At 43.2% G+C, this 23173-nt stretch overlaps 1 protein-coding gene across 6 annotated transcripts in view; it reads right to left on the minus strand.

The window, feature by feature from the left end:
- The window catches only part of METTL24 (methyltransferase like 24), a 172736-nt gene that overhangs the window by 123801 nt on the left and 25762 nt on the right, over positions 1 to 23173 (minus strand). For 5 of the 6 annotated variants that reach the window (XM_016956145.3, XM_054686891.1, XM_054686890.2 and 2 more), the window contains exons 2-3: positions 13460 to 13558; positions 6008 to 6147 (exon numbers count right to left, since the gene is read on the minus strand). In XM_016956145.3, the coding sequence (XP_016811634.1) occupies positions 6008 to 6147; positions 13460 to 13558 (239 nt within the window). Of the gene's footprint in view, positions 1 to 6007; positions 6148 to 13459; positions 13559 to 23173 lie in introns of those variants that run through there. The other variant, XM_054686892.2, reaches the window with a different exon arrangement.

Here is a 23173-nt window from a genome sequence, read left to right on the forward strand (position 1 = left end):
GCCAACTATTAGAGGGGGAGAAATAGGCTTCCTAAAGCATAAATGACACACTAGTGGGTAAAAACACTTATAATTGTTATTTTTTACTAAATAAACTTACACGCAATGCCACATTTCATCTAAAACATATCCTCAACAGGGACGATGTATTAGTTTGTTTTCATGCTGCTGATAAAGACATACCCAAGACTGGGCAATTTATAAAAGAAAGAGGTTTAATTGTATCACAGTTGCACGTGTCTGGGGAGGCCTCAGAATCATGGCAGAAGGTAAGGAGGAGCAAGTCATGTCTTACATGGACGGCAGCAGGCAAAAAAAGGTTGTGCAGGGAAACTCCTGTATTTAAAACCATCAGATCTCTTATTCACTGTCATAAGAACAGCATGTGAAAGACCTGCACCCATGATTCAATTATCTCAAACCAGGTCCCTCCCACAACATGTGGGAATTATAGGAACTACAAGATGAGATTTGTGTGGGGACATAGCCAAACCTTATCAGACGATATCACTCCCAAAGGGGTAAAATGTATTCTTAGGAGCAAAAAAAAAAAAAAAACAAAACAAAAAAACCCTTTCCTCTTTTTATGTATGAAGCACAGATATGCACGTATTACATAAATAGATGTACAGTATATCTATGGTTTTAAATTTTCATGAAAAGGGTAATTTGGGGAAAAATGCCCAAAAAGGAAGCTTGAGGTCCATGGTTTTCACATACACTAGACAAACACTCTTCCTGCTCTGTTAAACTATTATAAGATGAAAATATTTGGCTCTTTCATTCTTCTGGAAATGCTCATGGTAACCAAAGTTCCCAGATTTTCTGTATAAAATATGGGCTCTTGCTATCTAACCATGTTATCACTTATGAAATCATCTACTATCTTAGACTGAGAATTTATGTCTTGAAACAAAAGGCACAACCTACTACAAAACTAAAAAAGAGACAAAAAATATGTACCTATGTATTAGCCCTTTTCAAATCTTTCCTCTCATGCCCATGCCTACCCCTAAAATACAATCTTTGGCATAAAAAGGAGAAAAGGTGATTTTCCCCTTTCACTTTATCTACGACTCTCATCCCCACCCTCCCCTCCACTGCTCCACCATCACCCTTCCCCACTCCAGACATGAGAAGACTTGCAGGCCAGGCCCTGTCTGAAGTTATTATGTAGATGATATTGTCATCTGAACCCACAGCCTCTCCTTTTTTCTCTTCTCTATCCCTTTCTCCATAATATGTATCTTTTCAGTGCCTTCCCCTATCTTAATTGGTCTAGTCTACCTCATTTCAAAACTGAAAAGGATCTAATTTTCATTTTCAACTGAACATGACACAGAGTGCACACTCACAGACAAATGCCTTTTCCATTTACTGTGGAATAAAAAGCTTTGACTCCTAGTAAATAAACTTCAGCCATCAAAGAGAAGATGGAGGTGATATCTGCTTCAGTTCTTAGGGGTGGAGGAAAGGAGATGAGACAGATTAGAAGGTGGGGCCATCAGCCTCTGTCTTCTGACTCCCTGTGTCCTTGGAACCCTTCTTTCCCTCCTGCCAGGAATTTACTCCCAGCTGCAGCTGCATCCATTGTCTTCGGTTTGCCTGGGAATTACTGGGTATAGCAGTGGCATGGTCTTGTTGCTGCTATGGCCCTGGGACAAGGAACACACACTGCCTGTATGGAGGGCCGCGGAATTCACTTACTACCTGCCCTCCCCACCTAGCTCAAAACTGTTCTGACACTCCCTGGTGCTGGGAACCCGGGGCCACCTTCCCTGTTCTCACTCCTAATTTCAGGACCACCAATTCTGGTCTGGGTCTCACTCTTCCCTCAGTATCAGTTGAGGTGTTGTCAGCCAGCTATCTACTTGTGCCCCAGGCAAGCAATTCACCTGAACAGGGGCATACTTGTCTGGGTCCTGGAGCCTTAGTAAGTGCAATCAACATAATTACCCACAACCCAAAGCCTCTTTTTCTAGGCATCAGAAATATCTTCTTTAGTGTCAGTTTTCAATTAAATGCTTTCATGTTTTTAGTCAAATATTGGCCCTTGTAATCTATTCATTGCTTTTCCCAGTGGAATTCAGATGCTCTTTACAAAGTTGATTTTCTTTTCTTTTCTTTTCTTTTTTTTTTTTTTTTTTTTTTTTTTTTTGAGACGGAGTCTTGCTCTGTCACCCAGGCTGGAGTGCAGTGGCACAATCTCGGCTCACTGCAACCTCTGCCTCCTGGGTTCAAGTGATTCTCCAGCCTCAGCCTCCTGAGTAGCTGGAACAAGAGGCGTGCACCACCATGCCCGGCTAATTTTTGTATTTGTAGTAGAAACAGGGTTTCACCATGTTGGCCAGGCTTGTCTCGAACTCCTGACCTCAAGTGATCTGCCTGCCTCAGCCTCAAAAAGTGCTGGGCTTGAGCATGTGGGCTTGAGCAGTGGGCATGAGCCACTGCGCCCGGCCCCAAAGTTAATTTTCAATGGTAAACATTTAAATGAAAATAAGAAACTTCTTTTGAGAGATGTCTATTCCTGTCCTTTGACCACTTTTTCATGGAATTTTTGTTTGTTTGTTTTGCAATTGAGTGGTTTGAGTTCCTTGTATATTCTGGATATTAGTCACTTGATGGATAAATAATTTGCAAATATTTTCTCCCATTCAACAGGTTGTCTCTTCACTCTGTTGATTGTTTCTTTTGCTGTGCAGAAGCTTTTTGGTTTAATACAGTCCCATTTGTCTATTTTTCTTTTGAATAAATATATGAAAAACTGCTCAGCCTCACTAATCATCAGGAAAATGTATATCAAAACCAAAATGAGATCTTATCTTATCCCAGTTAGAATGGCTATTATTAAAAAGACAAAAAATAACAGATACTGGCAAGGATTTAGAGAAAAGGGAACTTTTACACACTGGTTTTGGGGATGTAAACTAGTATAGCCATTATGGAAAACAGTATGGAGATTTCTCAAAAGACTAAAAATAGGACTACCATACAATTCAGCAATCCTACTTCTGGGTATATATCCAAAGGAAGGGAAAGCGGTATATCAAAGGGATGCCTGCACCCCCATGTTTATTGCAGCACTATTCACAATAACTAAGACACGGAGTCAAGCTAAGTGTCCATTAGTGATAAATAAAGAAAATGTGGCATATATACACAATGGAATACTATTTGGCCATAAAAAAAGAATAAAATCCTGTCATTTGCAGCAACATGTTTGGAACTGGAGGACAGTATGTTAAAGGAAACAAATCAGACACAGAAACACAAATATTGCATCTTCTCACTCATATGCTGGAGCTAAAAAGTTGATCTCATGGAGGTAGAGAGAGTAGAATGATGGTTATCAGACACTGGGAAGGGTGTTTGAGGGGAAGTGAAGAGAGGTTGTTTAACAGGTACAAACATACAGTTAGATAAAAGTGTTACCGGTGCAGGGGTGTCCAGGTTCTTGGCATCTTTAACAAAGAATTGGACAAAATGCACAAACAAAGGAAGGAAAGAATGAAGCAACAAAAGCAGAGATTTTTTGAAAATGAAAGTACACTCCATAGTGTGGGAACAGGCCAGAGCACAGGGGTTCAAGAGCTCTGTTACAGAATTTTTGAGCGGTTAAATTCCCTCTAGAGATTTACATTGGTTACTTGGTGCACACCCTATGTAAATGAAGAGGATGAAGTAAAGTTACAAAGTCATTTACTGGGCATATGCCCTATGGAGAGGACATCCCCTGTCATAGCTGAAGTGTGAATTGGCCTTATGTTCCCTGCCTCCAGAGCCTATTTTCCTCCCTCAAAGGGAATAAGTTCTAATATTCGAACGCAGAGTAGGGTGACTACCTACAGTCGACAACCATAAATTTTATATTTCAAAATAGCTAGAAGAGAGGACTGGAAATGCTCCCAAAACATAGACATGATCAATGCTGGAGGTGACGGATACTCTAAATGCCCTGACTTGATTACTATGCATGCTACGCATGTAACAAAATATCACATGTACCCCATTAATTTGTACAAATATTATGTGTCAATAAAAATATTTTAAAATAGGAAACTACCTTTTTATATGTAATAATCTGAACTCTTACTGCAGAGCTATCTTATCCAACAGCTCTGAAGTATAAGGAAAGCAAAAAGGAATTTAGAAACTTTCCCCCCAAACAGCTTTTTAAGTTTGATTTTACTCAGTTATATCCTTTAAATGAAATTATCCCAGGGCGTAAAATATTAAGTAAAATATAGAGGCAATTTGGAGCAAGAAAATAGGACCAACTTGCACGTGGTGCTATGCAATTTTTTATGACCCACTTTCAGACATTTTTAATGTGACATGAAATAAATTCTGCTCTCACAACTTCCCATCCTCCCTCCAATCTTGAAGCATAGCTGGTGGGCTTCCAGAAAGAGAGCTCTGTTCTAATCAATTGGCTGAGCATCTCATCTTCTAATCCACGGCCTCCACACTTTCATCACAGCATAACCAGCTTCCCTCCCTAGTCTCTCCTCTCAAGTGATCTTCTACATGGCAAGTATGTATTGTGTGCCTAGTATGTGCCAAGCTCCACCAATATACACCATTGCTCTTCATTTAACCCATATGAGAATGTTTCCTATCTTTAAACTCTTATTTTGTTTTTTTAAAGAATAAAATCCACAATGACCGGTAATTCTTGTTTGTTATAGTTTGACAGTGATGATGATCCTCTCTACACTGGAATCTTTGGGTAGGTCTCCACATCACCCAGATGTCTGCCCCTAACCCTGACCACCTAGGATTCTGGCTGGTGGTTGTCATACCTGGGCCTGAATGTAGACTCTAGAGGTACTGAAACCTACAGGTGAGGAGGAAGCATGTGACATGGAAACAATCAATGTCACATTAGGGTCCCCAGCGCTGTTTGTAAAAAGACTTCAGTGGTCTAGCCTGAGAATCTACATTGCCCTTACAAAGAGTCTATGGAACAGGATGTTCCAAACAAAAATAATTTCCTCCTGTCTTCTTTTTTTTAAGCCATATATCATTCGTAAGTTCAGAACTGTTTTTATATAAATACTGGTATATTTGGTGAAATAGTCCCATTACTTTGTAGCCATCCTTTCACAAAAAAGCTCACTTAATTCATTTGTACATCTAGGTCATTTTCAACCTGAATAACTCGATATCAATTTTTCTCAAACAGTTTTGACAAAATGACATAGTTTTTTATGAGTTCCCTTTTATCCTTTTTAAAAATGCAACTAGATATAGATTTATCATTGGTATAAAACATACAAATCTAACAATAGCCATTATTTGTTTTGGGTTATACATCATAACTGTACATAAAATTTCTAACATATGGCTGGGTGCAGTGGCTCACACCTGTAATCCCAGCGCTTTGGGAGGCCGAGGCAGGTGGATTGCTTGAGCTCAGGAGTTCAAGACCAACCTGGGCAACATGGCAAAACCCTGTCTCTACCAAAAATACAAAAAATTAGCCGGGTGTGGTGGGTGCATGCCTGTGGTCCCAGCTACTTGGGAGGCTGTGGTGGGAAGATCACTGGAGCCTGAGAGGCAGGGGTTGCAGTGAGCCGTGATCATGCCACTGCACTCCAGCCTGGGCGACAGAGTGAGATCCCCTTTCAAGAAAAAAAAAACTAAGTTTTTTTTTTTTTTTTTTTTTGCTGCACGCAGTAATATTCTTCTCTCTTTATACTAAGGATGCTCTTAGTCTAGCTGGAAATCACTGGTTTCACCAAGAGGATTATCCACATGATGAGAACGGGGGCTTCCAACTTGCTATCAGCAGAATGGGAGGGAAAGTGCCTCTGACCAAGGAGACCTCGGTGATCCATACATGCCTCCAGTTACACAACAGACAGATCAGTCTGAAATGATGACAGGAGGCAAAGCATGGCACCTGTTACAAACTGCAACCATTTCTAACTTTGTATTGCTGAAAAGGTCTGAGCTGCCTGAAGCAGTGTTTGTGTTTTCTTCTGCTGTAAAAAAATGTACTCACCCTAAGGAGTAGAGGCGGCACTGCTTGTTGCGGATTTGATGAGCTAAATTGAACCTGTCATCAAGACACACTGACCAGGGCTTGCGTGTAGGACTAGAGTCAGTAGCCAGGCTGTCTGTATTCATGTGATTGCATGCAATCTGTAAAGATTGGAAATCAATGTGAATAATTTGAAATGTTGGATGATAAATAGCAGGTAGGGACTTATTGCTTCCCCATCCCTGAAAACCGTAATAGGAAAGTTATAATCTCCTCCACTGCTAACAACTCCCCTCCCCAGGGAACCACAAGACTGCTATAAAGTGTTTGGAGGAATTTCAATTACTAGATAATAAGTAATCTCATGGAGACTATATGGAGGTTTGGAGAGAAGTTAAGAGCTGCTGTAGCCATGTGCACAGGGTGTGCAGGAGAGAACAAATCAGGAGCAAAAGGTGGGAGGAGCGGCTGTGTCAGGAAGCCTTTGTAGAGGGGTGCTAGTCCTGGAGGATGAACCGAGAGGCTTGGACCAAGAAGGGCAGTCCAGACACAGAGAACAGTGCTCACCATGCATAGACGTCTTCGTTACTCACAGAGTCCCTACTATAAGATGTGAGGCACAATGATAGGCATAGATCTCAGAAGCATACTCCCAAGATTAGCTATCCCTTATTTCAGGCAGATAAGGTGGGGCCACTAAGGTCCAGAAAGATGGCAGGTGTTATCCAAGGTAAACAGCTGATCATGGGTCAAGTGAAATTAATAGGCAGTCCCTGCTGATAAGGCAGTGTTCCTTGTGATACACTGCTCTAATGCGCTTCCTACTGGGGGAGAAGGGCAACAGCCCCAGGCAGGAGGCTCTTCCTGAGCTAACAGAAGCACTTTTCTTAACTCATCCATCAAAATTAGATAAGAAAACCGAAGGAATATATGAGTAAGTCAAGCAAAAGCAAGTCTCTAATTTCAACTGCACACAAAGCAAATATACTTCATAAGGGATTCTGACTTGTGTTTGAGGCTAGTACACTTCGCACAGCTGAGGCTGTTGAAACCAAAGAAAATAAGGAAAATAAGTTCTGTGGCCAAGATATTTACCTTACTGAGCAACAGTATTTTCCCCCAATCCCTTAAAACTCTCATAGTCATCATGATGCTCCATGAATGCAGCAGCTTTTGCTGTCACAGCATAGACCACAGACCGCTCCAGATGCAAAGAACGTTTTGAGATTCATTGCTTTCATCCATTGGAAAACATTAACAGCAAGTAATTTTCTTCCTAAGAAGATATTCTAGGGCCGGGCATGGTGGCTTATGCCTACAATCCCAACACTTTGGGAGGCCGAGGCAGGAGGATCACTTGAGCCCAGGAGCTCGAGACCAGTCGGGGCAACATGGCAAAACTTCATCTCTACAAAAAATATAAACATTAGCTGGGCATGGTGGCATGTGCCTGTAGTCCCAGCTATTCAGGGGGGTTGATTAATTGAGCCTGGAAGGTTGAGGCTGCAGTGAGCCATGATTGTGCCTCTACACTCCAGCCTGGGCAACAGAGCAAGACCAGACCCTGTCTCAAAAAAATAAAAGAAAGAAAGAAAAGAAAAAAAAAAGATATTCTAGGCTTGCCTAATCCTTTAACTGATTTTCCAAAATTTTAATCTAAGAAGAGCATATTACGTGGAGCCTATTCAACTAACACAGCATCTGCATTACTCTTGCTATCCCCTCCGGCTGGCCTGGCAAAATCATCCTGCACTATTTATCAGTGAATGTAAGTCTTCTGCTAGGATTTGGACATCTCAGAGGAAAGCTGAAAAAGTGAAAGCCCTATATATCTTTTCCTGGAATCCACTATTTTTCTACTTCTCTATCTCCAACAACTGTTTAAAGGACAAAATAATCAGAGAAAATGGAATTGAATCTTTTCTGAAGCAACAGCTACAGAATACATTTATTAACTGGGTGCGTCAACATGTTAATTTGATAATTCATCTCCTACTATTCTCCCACAGATAAATGGAAATTATGTCTCTGCCTGCCCACCTCCTATTCTCCACCCACTCACCTAAGGGAAGAGAAGTTGCTAATCTAGTTAGTCAGAACTCAGTGCGTTCATTGGACCCTGTTCTGCTAGTGGACAGATTACTGTGTCTTAAACATGGGCACCTTCCTGAGCTCCACCTCCAGTGGGAAACTAGTTAGTCCAGGGCAGCTGTGTGTGCCCCCAAAGCATGCCTGGACCTTATAAGCCTGAGCCATCTGCTTGGGGGAAGTCTCCTGGGATATTTTTATTAAAGTGGTATGATGATCCCCATTTGCTATTGTTCTTTGTGTACATATCTCCCTAAACACCTCCATAATGACAGATGAAGATGTGATGTTTGCAGGACCTTGCTCATCATTCCCTCCTAATGCCATCCAAACCTAGCTCTAACCTTTCCCACAGTGTTTCTCAACATGCGGTCCGCTTACATCAGAATCACCTGGGAGGTACTTAAAATGCAGATTCCTGGGCCTCCCTCCAGATCTACAAACTCAGAATCCTTGAGGCTGATACCTGAGAACATGCATTTTAATAAGCTCCCCCAGGTGATTTTTATGCAGATGGCCTTTTGAGTTTACTGGAGGCCTTTTGTAAAGCCCCAGTGAAAGGTTCCAGCCTAGTCACATCTCTGCCTCAGAAAATTAAAAGAGGCTATACTTGGGCCAGAGCTTTAAACTGAAAACATCAGCCCCTCTGACTCCCAACCCTAACAACGGGTTGAAGGGGTTAGCACTGACAGTTAGCCAGAGGCCTCCAAAAGTCAGGTAGGCATTGAAGATCCGGAGTGAGGGCTTTCAGGTCCAGCAGTTCCTCCTTTGCTAAAGTCAGGAACTAGGGTTCTATTTTATTAAAGATGACACTTTGTCTACTTTAAGCATTTCTTCTTATTCTACAGATTTCATCTTGGACAGATATATCTCTATTGAAGAGACATTCTTTTTCATTCACTCCCCCGATAAGGTCCCCTCTTCCTTTCTTAGCTCAGAAATAAAACACAAGGGCCGGGCGTGGTGGCTCACGCCTGTAATCCCAACACTTTGGGAGGCCGAGGCAGGCAGATCACACAAGGTCAGGAGTTTGAGACCAGCCTGGCCAGCATGGTGAAACCCCGTCTTTACTAAAAAAAAAATACAAAAGTTAGCCGGACATACTGGCACGTGCCTGTAATCCCAGCTACTAGGGAGGCTGAGGCAGAATTGCTTGAAACCGGGAGGCGGAGGTTGCAGTGAGCTGAGATTGCGCCACTGCACTTCAGCCTGGGCAACAGAGCAAGACTCTACTTCAAAAAAAGAAAGAAAGAAAGAAAGAAAGAAAGAAAGAAAGAAAGAAAGAAAGAAAGAAAGAAAGAAAGAAAAGAAAAGAAATAAAACACAAAAATTATTCAATTTTAACCATTTATTAAACACCTCATTGATAGACATTAGCTTTTGTAAACAACTGAAAGTCCTCCATAAACTTCTGCTCCTAAAAATTAATTATTGATTTTTCAAACTTTCTAGTTAAGATTTATGGCCAGGGCTTCAATAAACTCTCTTGTAAGCAAAATAAGTGAGGGCAGTAACTTCTAGCTAAGTTCCAACTCAACTAATTATGTTCTCTGTCTCTCTTTAATTCCCCTTGTAATTTTAGCCAAATAAAGCAAATTAGGCCTAGACAAAGGAAAAAATATTTTGTGAATTTTTTTTAAATTATTTAACTTAAAGGGATCTAATTTATTTTCATTTCGTTTTGTATCCCAAAAGCTTGAATGGTATTTCTGCCAACCCATAAGTAGAATCTGGCAAAGGGAGCCCTTAAAATTTTGGAACTTAAGAATCACTTCGATGATCTGCGTGTTTACGGAATGATCAACTCTATGCTCTATGTTTATACAGTACCACTATTTTTGAAAGACTCGAGGACAGAATTGTATGCTTATTGTTTTTATCCGTGTGTGTGTGTGTGTGTGTGTGTGTGTGTGTAGCAGTAAATATAACAGATACTATTGTTGTAAAGTTATCCAGAGCATGGGTTCTTATTCTTAGGTTATTCTTACAAATTGATAGATGGGTAGATAACTAGGTAGAGAGGTAGAGATGGATGGATAGATGGATAGATAGATAGATAGATAGATAGATAGATAGATAGATAGATGACAGACAGAAAAACAGGCTTTAAAACATATTTTATTTTTTCTTTTTAAAAACAGCCACTGTTGCTTAGATTAATTTTATACTGCAAGGCATGTTTCCTGGAGGCATATGGTTTGGGGGTTGCCATGAAAAGCTGAATCTGGAGACTTCCCTTAGAACAGAGCACTGTATTTATGATTTAACTATTTCTTGTTAGCAGCAGACAGTGTACCACGGACTACAGAACTCTGTCGTGTATCATGGTCTTTCACATTGAAAAAAAAAATAGTACCGAATTAAGCTGAGCTTGATGTTCCGCACACTCTACCCAAACACCATATCCTCTGGAATTTCATTTAAAAATGCATGGCCCCAACCATGCCTCCAGGACCACAATGCACAAGTTTAGGGGTGCCACGCCCATTGCTGTCTCATGCCATGCTGTCCTATGCCCTATGCCTCTGCTCCTCCGGCCTAGGAAGCTTTCCCCATCCATCTGTCTCCCCCCTGTTAGAGAACACCCAACTCTCTTGCACCCTACCTATTTACCAGTGTGGAGGGGTGTTTTATTGAGGCTTAACATCCCAAGGCCTGGCACAGTGCCAGCCATAAAGCAGGTGTTCAACAAATACCCTCTGGATTGAGGAATGAATACATCAATGATGCACATACCAAACGCTGGCCTTGCTGTACAAGCTTGAGCACAGATTTGAGGGAAGTATATTTCTTAATGTTAAAAAGCAGCATAAGAGGATGGGGGTGGATTTTGCATTAGTACCTTCAGAGCTTTTATTTTTTTTCCTCGCCCACTATGACTCACTTCTGCTAACTGAAATTTTTAGGTAACAGTGACTCTAATATTCTGCCAGTTTTGTAGGCTTTCATTGTCAAGATGAGTTCTAAATGAGGCATAAGCCACAAAAGCAACCATAAAGCTTTGCATTACATACAGAGGGGGAGGGAGCATTGGTTAGTAAAAGATTCTGATTAAGAACCATTTAGTGTCATCTCTGGTGACTCCCATCTGCTGGCCTTCTAATAACCCGGAAGTACATCAAAGCACAGAACCTTATCTGGCTAAAATGGCCCCGCATTAGAAACCATTGTGAGGTCCGGAATTTTACGTCATTCTTTCTGGAGGACAAAAATCCTTCTAGTGAGCTTCAACAACAAATTCTCTATTATCGCTCATCAAGCTGAATAATAATTATACATCCAGTTATCCACCTTCACAAAGAGTTGGTTAGATCCTTAAGGGCAGAGACTATATCCTCAGGGCCCAGAACAGTTCCTGGCACCTTGTAGGCACTCAAAAATACTTGGTTAATAACCATTCTATACTGCTCTGTGCACAGTACAAGCTCACAGAACTGGGAGGGACCTTAGAAATAATTTTGATACAATCTCTTCCATTTCAGGATCAGAACAAGGAGAGCCAGAGAAGCAAAGTGAAGTACCCAGGTTTACAAGATCAGACTACGGAGGATGCTTTAAAAAAAAAAATTTGGCCAGGCACAGTGGCTCACACCTGTAATCCCAGCACTTTGGGAGGCTGAGGTGGGTGGATCTCCTGAGGTCAGGAGTTCAATACCAGCCTGGCCAACATGGCAAAACCCTATCTCTACTAAAAATACAAAAATTAGTCGGGCATGGTGACAGGCTCCTGTGATCCCAGCTACTCGGGAGGCTGAGGCAGGAGAACCACTTGAACCCGGGAGGCAGAGGTTGTAGTGAGCTGAGATTGTGCCACTGAACTCCAGCCTGGGTAACAGAGGGAGACTCTGTCTCTGAAAAAAGAAAAGAAAAGAAAAATTTTCTCCTCTCAGCCCATAGTTTCTGGGAAAGATCCAAAAGAGATCTAAAAATGACCATTTCATGCCTCAATAGCTTCTTCTAAGCAAACACGCCTTTTATAAGTTATGGAACATTAACATGAAATACATATAGAAAGGAATTTGGTAGCTTGTGTTACATAAATTTGTTTTGGCGAGTGAAGCCCATAGTTCTCAAATCCGATTCATAAAATTAAAACCTCTTATTTTCTTCTGGAGCCTTTAAGGGCTTTTGAAAATCACAGTTAAAAGGTCCAGATTCTTATCGTTCATGTAAAATCAAACTACAAAACTAAAATTTTAGTATTTTAAATAAGTCTGCCTAAGTCCATCAAATTAATTTGCAGCAGCAAAATAAGATAAAATCATGAGAAGCACAGGGACTAATTCAACAGCCCATCACTTGTTGATTAATTCAACAAGCTTTTACGTCCATGTTTGGGTGACAAATACTAAAATTCCTATGATTGTCTCACTGCATTATATGATAAATGAGACTTTCTTTTACCCCTAAACTAACTAACCTCCTAAAGATCTGGAAATATATTCTCTCCTACAGAGGAAAAGCGCTTTGCTGCCAGAGAGGCTGGGGAGGAGAACAGGGATGTCAAGAGTGGGCTTGAGGGAGATTCTAAAAATCCAGGATCCCCCGTGCAGCACCAGCTCCACTGTGCAGCTTCCTGAGTGGGCCTCTGTGCAGCTCACAGGCAGTCTGAGCTGCTAATTTGCTAGCACCTCTCAGTTCAGGGCTAAATTTCCCTTGGGCCTTGATTTCCTTTTCTGTCTCTCTTTCCCCCTGGGATCAGGCAACTTGAGAATGGAACCTCCTGCTTAACATGTCAAGAGCCATAGACTGTCTTAATGGACAGTCTCTTTGCCTGCTCGGGGCGCTGGCTCAGCCTGGAGCTGGGCAGGAGCTGCCACAATGTGTTAAGTCACTAATAAAGGCCTGTGCTCAGTAATGATTTAAAGTGCTCTGAGATAGAGAGCCTTTGGATTCATTAACTCCTCAGCACACTGCCTGCAAAGCCTCCTCTGCTCTCTTGCCTAGCACATCCCTGGCTGCCAAGCATCTGTGACAGAAGAGTGGAAAGGCAAGTTCCTCCAAATACAAAATGGTGCTTGAACCTCTAGATGATGGTTTTGTTTTGGGACATACTCGACTGCCTACTCACGGGGACCAATCTGTCATTTCAAATGGTTTTCCAAAGCAATTTTCTAAAGTGGATCTTTAAAACACTTTGGGATGAATCATTTAAACATTTCAGGTTGGTGACACTCTTGGAGGAAGGAACATGCCCTAGCAAATGGAAGGCATCTTATCTGCCTCCAAGTGAGTGGACGAGTTTAAGCAACAATGCCTCTGAACACACTTCCCCATCAAGTCCTCATCAGGAGTCGCTGAGAACCTCCCCCACCTCCTTCTTTCAAAAGAGGCAATCAGGATCTTTCACATTCTTCTCTAACTCGTTTGAGCCTGAAACACAACCTGGGTGGTGCTGATATATCTCAGGAACCTCCAGGCTTCTTCATCCAGGGACTGAGCAGAGCCTGCCCAAGGCTGGAGATCTATATGCCACCGGGGACCCTGCAAGAGACAGAAAACATAGGTTGTGTGTAAGGAAGGAGGAACTGGGTGGGAGGAGAAGGACACAGTATCAGAGAGGAAGCAAGGCTGCTTTGGCTGTCAGCAAAACACACACATATGCACACAGGCAGCAGGAGGCTCTTTGCGAGCTGCTGTCATTAAGGCCACATCAGTCGCAGGGAGACAAATGAGGCCTGAGACAGCACAACTCCCAGGTTGGGGAATTTGCAGGAGAATGCAAAGGCCCCAGGACTGTCTGACTCTGCATGTATGATCAAAGGCAAACTCCACTTGACCCCATTGGGCTCTCCCTTAACTGCAGCTTATTTTATATGAGGCTGTGCTCCTCCGGGAAAAGAAACTCCCTTATCGACGACAGTCTCCCAAAGCTTAGAGCTTCAAGAATATGTGCCTCTCTAAACAAAGCACCATAATGCTGGGGGCTTGTCTTTGTTCTGGGCATTTGTTTATCTTCCTCAGTGCAGGGAGATGGGACCATGGCCCTTGGCTGCTGGGACCCTGCACAGGCAGAGCGAGGACCCCAGAACTGTCATCACCAGGGCTGGGGAGGGTGGCTTTCTAGCACTGTGAGGCAGCCACCACCTGTTAGCAGAGGTTACCAGGTGCTCCCACGAACAGTGGTTAAGGATGACCCGCTCAGCCCCCTTTTGCAGCAAGGATGGGTGGACGAAGGGTTGAGGGAATGCAACGGTCTGGAGGAAACAAAAATGGGAGCCCCTCCAGTAAAAAGGGGGCACTAGTCAGGAAATCCTTATTAGAGCTCAAAACTCCCACCTATAGTTGTTAGCACCATTGCTGCAATTCCCAGGGGTGGGGAGGGCTCGTGCAGGGTAGGGAAGGGCTGGGGGAAGGGAGAGCTCCAGCAGCTGGCAGGGTCAATATCTAGTGCCAGGAAAGGCTTTGGGCGTCATAGCATAGGTTTCCTGCAGTGTAGTGAGAATGGGCCCCTAAACCCCTTTTTATATGGTGAGGAAGTAGGCAGGGGAGGGTTCTGGGGGCAAGATAAAGGGATCATTCACATATACACAGTGTTCTCCAGTCAGGTACTGTGGTGGGAACTCTCAGCACCCAAAAAAGAAACATCTAGACAGGCCAGCCGTGAGATGCTTTAGTACAAATGTGGTTTGTTGCCCCTAGATGGGGTGGCCTAGGTGACTCGGGGTTACATAGAAAACAGGCAAGTAGTGGGGAACAAGGTTAGTCTATGTGAAGCCAGACCGTCTGGGTTTGGGGAAGAGGAATCCATTCTCACTTGGGCGTCTGAGATCAATACCAGCGCTTTGGAAGTGATCAAGGGTTATTCAGTTTCGGCATTATTAGACACACACCATTGCAGAATCCCTGTAGAGCCCACAGTCTCACATCCCCACAGCCTGTACTGCCCTTGTGGGGGCTGAGCCCCACGCAGTCCCTCTAGATTGAAGGAGGCCTCCCTGGTTTCCCGCAGGCTGCCTCTTTTTTCAGGAACCCATAGGGCAGGGCCAGCTGTATGGGCATGCAACCTGTGCAGTCTTAGGAGGCCATGCTCAGTTTAATGCTCTGCTGATGCTGTCTCGAAATTCTTAGTAATTTTATTATTTTTTTATTACTGCTCCTTGCAGAGCAGGGCTAACTCACAGGCAGTGTGCCTAGAGTCAGTCAAAATTCTTAATAATTTTTGAACAAGAGGCCCTGCATTTCATTTTATACTGGGCCCACGAATCATGTAGCCAGTCTTCCCTGAGGGACACCTTCTGGAAGAACAGCCTTTTCTTGTAGCTCTTCTTGTTCTGTGCAGGCTGAGCAGGCAGAGACTCTAGTAAGAGAGCTGGAGAACATTAAGTCATACATCTTTCCAGTTAATGCCTCCCACACCCTCATTTCTTTATTCCTTCTCTGAATTCAATGTTGATTACCATTTGGTCAAACAATATTTATTGAGCCTTAGCCACTCTGTGCCAGGCACTGGTAAATACAGATATGACTAAAACCCAGGCTCTCCCAAGAGGCACTCATGGTCAGGTGGGGGAGACAGATATGTACAAAATAACTTCGATAGTAAAATGCTAAAATATTCAGGAGAGTTGTTCTCTTTAGGAAATTATTCGATTCTGAAATCATAAATTATCAACACATTTAAACACAAATGCCTCCAGTCCTGCTTGGTCACATTGACAGAGTGAGTGCTTCCCAGGTTGCTGCAGCAGCCAGCACAGCAATATGATGTCCCAGGAGCACTCAGCTAGGCCCGGGGTTTAAAACCTCCCACTTCACTGTCATGGACCACTCACAAGGGCCCCGAGCATCTGGCCCAGGAGTCCCTGGATGAAAATGATGAAGTTCACATGTTATGGTTTTCCTCAAAATCAGGAGTTGGCAAATCTTTTCTATAATGGGTCAAATAGCCAATGTTTTAGACTTTGCAGGCCACACAGTTTCTGTTGCAACTCTTTGCCTCCTGTTGTAGCTCAAAAGCAGCCATAGACAGTAAGTAAACAAATGGTTATGGCTGTCTTCCAATAAAGCTCCATTTACACAAACAGGCAGCAGGCTGGATTGGGCCTGCAAGCTGTAGTTTGCTGACTCCTGCTCCAGCTGATTCTAATTCAGAGGTAGGCTGGCCTAGAAGAGGGGGTTTACTGAAATAATGCAAGGGAGACAGACTATGATGTTGTTGGGGCTCAGAATATGATTCCCCAAAGTCTTGTGCTTTGGCATGGTATGAACTTTAAAGTGTTGTAGGACTTTCTCCTTAGTTCAGGTAAAATGGGGTCTTTGTCAGATGACCATGAGAGATTGGGCTCACAGACACTTTGAAGGGTGAGAAAAATGGAATTTACTGGGCAAAAAGGAAAAAAGGGAAACAGGGACTCTCAGCAAAGCAAAAGTTCTGCTAGCTGGCTTCCTGCCTCACAGATTGAATCCCAGTTTCCACCCCAGAAGAGGAGAGGCCAGGCTCCTCCCCACTGCAAATGGTGCAAAGTTCCCAGGGGCTCTGGCCCGTTGTGCATTCCTCCCAGGGCACAGGCTGGTCAGAGTTTCTCTGGGGTCCCCTTTATACTTGACTGTCTCAAAAAGACACTGGATGGGCCTCAAAGGCGAGTTCTCTCTGACCTTCTGTGGCCCTCCTGTCTCTCACTCCTCTTTCTTCCCCAAAGTGAGTTCTAGAAACCAGAATTCCTCTTCCGCAAGGCAGGTGAGAGAAACTGGAGACCCTCTTCCCAAAGCAAGCCATAAAATCTACAAAGGTCACTCTCTCCCTTCTCCCCAAATACCTTTGTTCCAGAGGGATCTTGCCCCATACCCAGGAGGAAGAAACACTACACAGAGAGACCAAGAGGAAGCTGAACAGACAGGCCTTGCTGGGGTTCCCCGCTCAGTCTATTACCATTAGATCAGACCCTTTTGTCCAATCACACTTCCACGTAGCTGTCCATCTTCATGGAACCTAAGCATTAAAATAGATCATTTTCCCTGCATCTCTAGGTCTTCATTTCTGAAGGCTTCCATGTCATGTAAAACTTTGATTAAATAAATTTGTTATGCTTTTCTCTTGTTCACCTGTCTTTTGTTAACAGTGTTGGCCGTATGCTTATGATGAGTGAGGAAAGGTGTTACACCTAGATTATAACCAATGTTGTTATCTGGGTGACTTGGGCAATCAGTCAGGGTCCCAGCAGGATCCAGTGGGCTCATTCAAACTGGCTAATTTGAGAGAATTTAACAAAAAGACTATTTACAAAGGTGTGGGCAGGGCTTAAGGAAACCAATAAAGAATAAATAATGCAATACCTGTGTCTGGTAACACCGGAGAGCCCTTACAAGCCTAAAGGGAACTATATGGAGAAGTCTGTAGTACAGGAATATAGCCAATCCTATTACATACTCCACCCTGTCTGCCCCACCCACCAATCTCCTGCCTCCTGTTGGCCAAACTCAAAGGGAAAGTGGGAAGACTGAGGCTGTGCTTGGTCCCTGCAGGTCAGCCTCCCGGGGTGGAGCAGGGTGGAGGTTGGGCCAGCAGGGGCAAATGGAAGGCTTCTTGTTCCAGCATTCTTTGGAAAGAGGCGGTGAGACTTGACCAAGGAGTCATTCATTCATTCAGTGGGCATTTGTGCCACATGCCAGGCTCTGTGTCACAATTTAATATAGGCCACAGCTGTGTAAACCAATAAATGCCATAAAGGTTATAGGGGCTCTGACAGAGATCTCTACAGGGTACACTGGGGGCACAAAAAGGTACAGCGCCTGAGTATTACTCCAAAATAAATGCCTGAAAATACAAAGGCAGAGCATGGGAAGCAGTCTCCACTACTAGAAGCCCAAAAGCACATCAAAGGTCTTTCCAGCATTATTAAAGAGACATCTTAAACACAGTAGCAGCATTTAACCTGAGCTAACATACAAAAGTAACTTCACAGATCAATAATTTAGAATCCATATGGTAAATCAATATGGTGAAACTATAGAATGATCTTAAGGGTCCGCAAACAGTATTCTTCTTGCAACCTAATATTTTTCATTTCCAACTGAGTGTTGACCACAAAGAAGCTAAGCACAGCAGCTGGAACAGTGAATAATGTTAAGTTGAGGAGTCTCAGATGGGGATATAATAGAAACACCGCAAATAGATGCCCTCAGAAGTGCTCTGGCTTAATGCTTTGGTTGAGCTGTTTAAAAAACATTTCACATAAAGCAATGTTCTTATTGGAATCAGTCTGACAGCAGTTTGTGATTATTTCCCCATGGAAACCACTAGCTTTTATCATCTCTTTCAATTATCATTTGTCTTAATTCTCTAGTGTATACATCAACATTTGTCCTTCCCAAATTCCCACAAAGAGAATTCTCTGAGCACCTTAAAACGTCAATGGCAGGTTAAATAGAAAAGGACAAAAATCATCTTTCCCTTTTTAAAAGCTCTTTTTAATCATTGTGATTTTACTCCAAACAATTCCCTAAATGCCAGCGTACATTAAATGCCTATCATCCACGTGTTTCAAATATCAAATGGCCATAACAACGCCACCCCTATTGCTCCCAGGAGGTGGGAACGTGGATTCCTAATCCTGCCTGCCACCTGTACTTCCTCTTCAGACAGGTAAAGCAGCAGCTTAAGCAGAGGTGGCTGGAAATAACATCATTTTGGATTGGTCTGTTTGTCTGTCCCCAGGAGGCCTGAGCTGAAATGTCAAATGAGGTATTACAATGAGTTGCCACAGAGAAGCAGCTTTGTTCCTGAGCTCCTGCAGGAGTGGGGACCCCCTCTATTTCTAAACCACCAGGGCATTCATACAAAGGGGCCTGCCCCACCTCAGACAAGCATTTCTCAGGGCAGGCGTGGTCCTGATTTCCAAGGTAAGGAAGCAGCCTCCTTTCAGTTTTGCAAAGGCCTTATCTGGCACCTTGTCCAGAAAATGTGCATTGAAAAGTGAGCAGGCTTCTTCTAATGAGAGGCAAATGTTTTCATTACTAGAGAAAAATTCCAAAAATTCAGATTAAGGACAGCAGAAGATTCCATACGCAACTAGTTCATGTTATTTAGTGGCTATTTTGCAGATATCTGAGATTCTACTTCCCGAAGGGTAAAAAGTGATCACTGAGTCATTCAGTGCATGGAGGTAATGGATTTGACTCAAAAAGACTGCAACAAGCACAGCCATGAGGCTTTGGGATATTTTTGTCATTTGTGATCTCAGCATAAAGTTTTGTTTCTTGAAAAAAAGAAAGTGATTCTCTCAAGCCATGAAGCTGAATTCCAAGATTTTACTCCTAAAAGATAATGCCAAAAAAAGGGAATATTTTAAAATACTCCTTTGCCTACCAGCTTACACTCGTGTACATAATAGAAATATATTAATTCAAGACCATGTAGCATTTAAAAACTTTACAGGAAAAAAAGCAGGCCCACTCATGACCTAGAAAAGAGAGCTATCGATTCTGTGTTATGCAAAAGCTTTCTTTGTTGTAAAATTTGGAATAACAGCTTCCTCCTTCACAGACCATATCCTCACACCCATGAATGACCTTAGGCAGCCCATGAAGAAATTACCAAAAAATGGTGCCACCATCAGCTTGACAAGCATGTTTCTACATTTTTTGTATAAAGTAAACCAAAAGGATGCTTCTAATGCCCCATTCCTCTGTGTTTCAAGGCTACAGTCCTTTGGAGGATGAAATTATATGATGACTAATGTAAATGATCAGTTTCTTTATCACGATAGATAACTGATAGAGTGTTTGGGATATTTTTTATAAAGTCTCAATACTCCCAAATGCATGTTCCCACCCCAGTGAGCTCCTGAAGAGTTTTAAAACCAGCAGTTTTCTGCTGGGAAAGATGGCTAACCATCAATTCTGTGCATCACAGTTGGGTGCGTGGAAATGAACAAGGAACTAGGTTGTGAGTCCTCGACTCCAACTCAGCAATAAAGTGAGTGTGTGTTGATGTGTTGACGATGGAGAAGCCTAAGCTTTCTGGGAGAAACAAATCCAAAACAAGTAAAATAGATTTATTTAGCAATTTTGCTGCAATTTTGTGCTAATTAAGAGCATCTGTTAGTGGGCAGGAAACAATGACTGAAGGAAACTGTTTATTCCTTTTTAGAGGGGTTGGGGGTGGGAGTAGTTGGGGGAGGAGAGGCACAAAATGGTATCTGAACAGAACATGACTCTAGCCCTGGCTGAGGCTGTGAGCACTGCCGTTACGTTTCTGTAACGCCCTCAGTGTGTGCCCAGCGCTTCTGAAGACTGCGAGGGGAGTGCGGGGTGCAGTTTCACGTGCCTTCCCCTCAGCCTTCTCCTGTAATTGGCCTGTTTCTCAGACCCGGCCCTGCTTCAGAAAGAGCAAGAATCAGTTATACATTGTGCAGTGATGTTTAAAATTCAGGTAACCCATGCAAAAATTTCATTTAAAAACAAAGGATCTCAGTTTCCGTTCTGGGTAAGCACACTCCCACCCCGCGCCTCCCACGGAATGCAGCAGTAAAACCTGGACAGAATGCACAGAGCGGTTATTTGAGGAATCTGAAAAGTAAACAGTAGCAGGCAGATTGGAGAAGAAGACCAGAATTCAAAGTACCTCGAAACTAGAAGCCAGGTCACCATTGCTTTTCCTTCTGGTGTCCTGCCCGCCCCTACTCTAGGCTGCCTGGCACCGGTGGTGGGCACTGGCGCAGCCAGGAAGCACCAGGAGCAGCCCCGCAGTTCAGGCTCCAGGAGGCGGGGCGTCTCCCGATGCTCAGGGATAGTAGAGGAAATCCTCACTTTTCCTCCTTTTTTTTCCTTTCTCCGTTCTTGCAAGTAATCCCACTAAGATGGTAGAAGCCACAGTGGGGGCCTGAAGGCACCTAGAACTCTGCGAAAATGGAAGTTTCCTCTCCTCTCTGAGGCAGTGGACCCCAGAGAGTGGGGTGAATCCTCATTGACTATTTCTGTCTCTCTCTTCCCGCAGCTTGGCCTTGGACTCAGGCACAGTCACAGGAAGTGTGAAGCAGAGCGTAGGCAAAGCAGGGGTAAAAGCTCAAACTTTCTGGTCATAGATTCAAAAACCGTAGGGAACTGGATAATACTGGGGAAACTGGGGAGAAGGAGTAGCTGGGGAAGGCAGCCCCATTAACGGGTTTGTAAAGCACCTGGGCTCACTCTAGAACTGTGCATGTGTGGATCTGATCCTGCCTGGCACAGCAAAGACTGAGAACTGAGCTAATAGATGGACCTCTGGAGCTAACAGACAGACCTCTGCCCAAGCCCCAGACTGGCCACTAGGTGGGATACACATGGGACAGAGGTGAAACCCCTACCAAGCCTTTGAAAACAGAGCTGACATGGAAATTACAACCCACAGGAGGCTGGTGGGAACTTGAGGCCTGGACCCAACCAGGATAACTGCCTGTTAAAACAAATATATCGACATTATCCACAGTATTTAAACAAAACTCGGCCTTATAATATTCAAATTTTCAGGATACAGTCCCAAATTACTAAGCATATGAAGAATCAGGAAAATCCCAACTTATGTGGGAAAAAGATAATCAGCAGATGCCAATGTAGGCCTGATACAGATGTTGAAATTTTTGGCAAAGACTTAAGTGCAACATTTACAAAATAATCCATGAAGTAAAGGTGGACATGCTTGAAACCAAGGGCAAGATAGAAAGTCTCAGCAAAGAAATAGGAAGCATAGGGAGCCAAATGGAAATTCCAGAACAGAAAATACAATAACTGAAATAAAATCTCAGGGGATGAATTCAATAGCAGAAAGAATTTGACACAAGAAAGAGCCAGTGAACTTGAAGACAGATCAATAGAAAGTATCCAATGTGAAAAACAGAGAGAAAAATTATTGTGGGCAGGGGGGAAAGAGCCTTGGGGACCTGTGCAGCAATACCAAGCGGTCTAGCATTCATGTCACTGATATTCCAGAGGAGGGGAAGAAAGAATGCAGTGCAGGAAAAAAAAAAATTAAAGAAATAATGAGGCCAGGCACGATGGCACACACCTGCAGTCCCAGCCCTTTGGGAGGCTGAGGCGGGCGGATCACTTCAGCTCAGGAGTTCAAGGCCAGCCTGGGCAACATGGCGAGACCCTGTCTCTACAAAAATACAAAAATTAGCTAGGCATGGTAGTAAATCCCAGCTGTAATCCCAGCTACTCTGGTGGCTGAGGTGAGAGGATTGCTTGAGACTGGGAGGTCAAGGCTGCAGTGAGTCATGCTGTGCCACTGCACTCCAGCCTGTCTGACAAAGTGAGACCCTGCCTCAAAAAAAAAAGGAAGAAAGAATGACTGAAAGACCCCCCCCCAATATGATGGAAAATAAAGCCTAAAGATTCAAGAAGCTTTGCAAACCCCTCAGAGGAAAACTCGAAGAATTCCACACCCTTATGTGTCATAAGCAAAGTGCTGGATATTAAAGACAACAACAATAAAAAACTGAGCCTCTGCTAATCTTGTGACAGATCCAGTAGTGGGCCAGGGTCAAAACAACAAGGTGAGAACGGGCAGAGCCAGCCCGTCCCATAGGAGCTTCTTCCCCTGAGGCCCCCTCCCTGTCAAGACCCAGCTCTCTCTCTGCAAGCCCATCTGCTAAATGTCTCTGGCAGCAGACAGCAGGCATGCTGAAATTCAAATCCAGAGCGCCAATCTGCTGCCTCTGCAGCATGACACAGAGGGTAGGCTGGGAGGCAGGGGAGCCAGAAATCAAATCAGCTCTGACAAGAAAAAATGCATTATAATTCAAGCAGGCCCTGATAACTTTTAGGAAGGAATAAAAAATATAAGACAAGAAGGAATAAACACTCAACTCTGGATTTATCCTCTAAGTTATTTTGATAAGTTGGAAAGAGTGGCTAAACAAATTTGAGTTGGAGTTTGTTCTTAAATTGACATCTTTAAATTCACCACATTTTCTGTGTAGGTCAAAATGGTTCAAATGTGAGCAAGACTGAAACACACCAGGGGATGGCTAAGAGAATAAAACGTAATATATTTTAGATTTTTATCATGGGCAGTAAAAACAGAAGCCATATACCTAGAGTGGATCCAGTGAAAGCCGAGATTTTCACTTGTTTTCATGAGGTGGAAACTATACAGTGTCTGCATACGTAGTAAAGTTT

Source organism: Pan troglodytes, chromosome 5 (assembly GCF_028858775.2).
Source record: "Pan troglodytes isolate AG18354 chromosome 5, NHGRI_mPanTro3-v2.0_pri, whole genome shotgun sequence".
Taxonomy (NCBI): domain Eukaryota; kingdom Metazoa; phylum Chordata; class Mammalia; order Primates; family Hominidae; genus Pan; species Pan troglodytes.